Source organism: Limulus polyphemus, unplaced genomic scaffold (genome assembly GCF_000517525.1).
Source record: "Limulus polyphemus unplaced genomic scaffold, Limulus_polyphemus-2.1.2 Scaffold13710, whole genome shotgun sequence".
NCBI lineage: Eukaryota > Metazoa > Arthropoda > Merostomata > Xiphosura > Limulidae > Limulus > Limulus polyphemus.
Window position 1 is genome coordinate 4641 of NW_013679320.1, and position 2669 is coordinate 7309.

The window sequence follows — 2669 nt, forward strand, 5'->3', positions numbered from 1 at the left end:
CATCAGTGTCATGGTCTGTTTTCTGCTGATACATGTAGTATACGAAAATTATAATATATATATTTTTGCAGTTTTAATCGTTGTTTTCTTATATTACAATATTAAGTACACAATTTGTTTTCCTACGCATGCAAACATAGAAGTAAAGTAATATTAATAATAATTTTACTTAGAAATTACAGTGACATCTGTTGAGTAAAAATTATAGATCAGGGGCTAAGATGGCAACGTGTGGAGGGGGAGGTGAAGCTGAAACTGCTTCTCTTGGATCATTTGTCAAGAGACAGACAAAATATGGAAGCACTTCGAATCGTGTTGTTCGAAGAGAAAAATGTATTAAACATGTCGTAAAGCAAACTGATACTTTGCAAGGTCTTGCTCTTCATTATGGAGTTACTGTGAGTCAACAATGTTTACTCCTAGGCCTAGTTGGCTTCAGGCTATATCTTCATTACATAATAAAAAAGCATTGTTTTGGCTTTTCTTTACATATAGCCGCTTGATACATTAAGAATGATTGAAATAATAATTTGAGTAATAATTAATATGTATTTGTTACTTTATACATATAATAGATATTTGTTGTTACTTTTTTAACATTTTTACACTACTGTGTGATAAAAATGTCTGCTGCTATGATTTTACCTTGTTTATGAGCTTGTTGCTGTCTTAATTTAGGATCTTATTAATAAGCTTAAAATGTTAAAGAGAGAGAGAAAGAGGTCCAGTGAAGGTGTTTGCCCGTGCTGGCTCGCGACACTCCTGAGAATATATGATGCAATTTTTGTCCATTTCAGGCACAAATTAGGTTTATTACAAACTTTATAATTTTTAAGCTAATTGTTATGTTTTATTTACCACTGACATGATGTCAAATTATAACTTGTACCACAGTTTGAGAATCTGTGCCTTATAGTCTTGTAGTTTATCAGAGTACTCAACACACCCTCTTGGTGTATGTAAATTATATTTAGTGTCCAACATGCCTTCTAATGGTGTACATGTAATGTCCAATACACCCTCTCATGGTGTACATGTAGTGTCCAATACACCTTCTCATGGTGTACATGTAGTGTCCAATACACCTTCTCATGGTGTACACGTAGTGTCCAATACACCTTCTCATGGTGTACATGTAGTGTCCAGCATGCCCTCTCATGGTGTACATGTAGTGTTCAAGACACCCTCTCATGGTGTACATGTAGTGTCCAGCATGGTGTCCTGAACACCCTTTAACAGTGTATGTGTAGTGTCCGTATAAAAACAAGTTTAAATGTTATAACAGTAAAGCAGAAATTATTTCAGTCTACATACATGTACTGTACATACGTTAAGTTGTGATGGTGCTTTAGATGTAGCTAAACTGTATTTTGATGAAATCAGCTATTACATTATTTATATATATTACTGTATTTCACAATGAGTAAACAAGTTCATAATTTCTCAATGAAGCTTTAAATCTACTAATAATAGTGTTTTGTACAAAATCTATTCAGATGGAACACATTAAGCGGATCAATAAACTCTGGACAACAGATAGTTTATTTTTGAGGACCACCTTAGACATTCCAGTTCCTGCTGAATCATCTCCTTCCAGTTCTGACATTGAAACACCGGGTGCTAGCCCATCGGGAACATCAGAAGAAAGTTTTAACCACGTAACTCGGGCAGAAGAGTCCACGTCAGAGGGAGTACTTATATCACCGGTGAAAGACTGCTTCCAAAGTCTAGAACAGGTTTCAGATCGTACAGATTCCCCCGAAGAAGAAAGTACAGCTGACTTCCTTATACGTATTGACAGTTCCATAGCTAAGTCGAAGGATAAAGCAAGAACCTTGGAGAAAAATATCCTGTAGGTACAACTTCTAAGCCTAATATTTTTATGAAACCCAAGATTAGGTGGACAGACAGTTTTCATCGTGGTGACGGTTACGTGAATCTTCTGTTAGTGTTTGCACGTTTCTGTTATGACTACATTTATCTACATATAAACTGAATGTCTTTAGTTACTTTTGGTCTGAAAGCACTTGCATGAAAGGAGGACACCTGCATGCCTAACATCAAATAACATTTTAGCATGCCTCTTTTTTGTAAATGTTAGCTTAAAAGAAAGTCCATGCCTCTTTTTGTAAATGTTAGCTTAAAAGAAAGTCCATGCCTCTTTTTTGTAAATTTTAGCTTAAAAGAAAGTCAGAGTGGAGCAGAGTTATATTTTTTAATATGCTCGTTGAAAGAACTGACAATTTAAATATTGGTAGTGGAGATTTAATGGAGAAGTATCTGTAAAGAAATGTAAATTACAAGTAACATTTATAGTGTTCATACTATACATGTTTCTCATTTTTAATATAAGTGTACTCACTGTATAGTACAGGCTCTGTTCTCTATATATACTTTATATATAGAGAGTTTATCGTATTTGTCGAGTGTAACGTACTGTCAACAGGTAATGATTTGATAGTTTAGTGTATCTATAGAGTGTAACATACTGTCAACAGGTAATGATTTGGTAGTTTAGTGTATCTATAGAGTGTAACGTCAACAGGTAATGATTTGGTAGTTTAGTGTATCTGTAGAGTGTAACATACTGTCAACAGGTAATGATTTGGTAGTTTAATGTATCTATAGAGTGTAACATACTGTCAACAGGTAATGATTTGATAGTTTAG

The 2669-nt window shown here is 34.3% G+C and overlaps 1 protein-coding gene across 1 annotated transcript; it reads left to right on the forward strand.

The window, feature by feature from the left end:
- Nucleotides 1-222: 222 nt before the first annotated feature.
- On the forward strand, nt 223-1852 carry LOC106477259 (lysM and putative peptidoglycan-binding domain-containing protein 2-like; the record flags this gene model as incomplete). The annotated part of the gene is made up of 2 exons (XM_013937848.2): nt 223-398; nt 1497-1852. A coding segment is annotated over exon 2 (356 nt), but the record flags the coding sequence as incomplete, so codon positions are not given.
- Between the last annotated feature and the right edge of the window lie 817 nt (nt 1853-2669).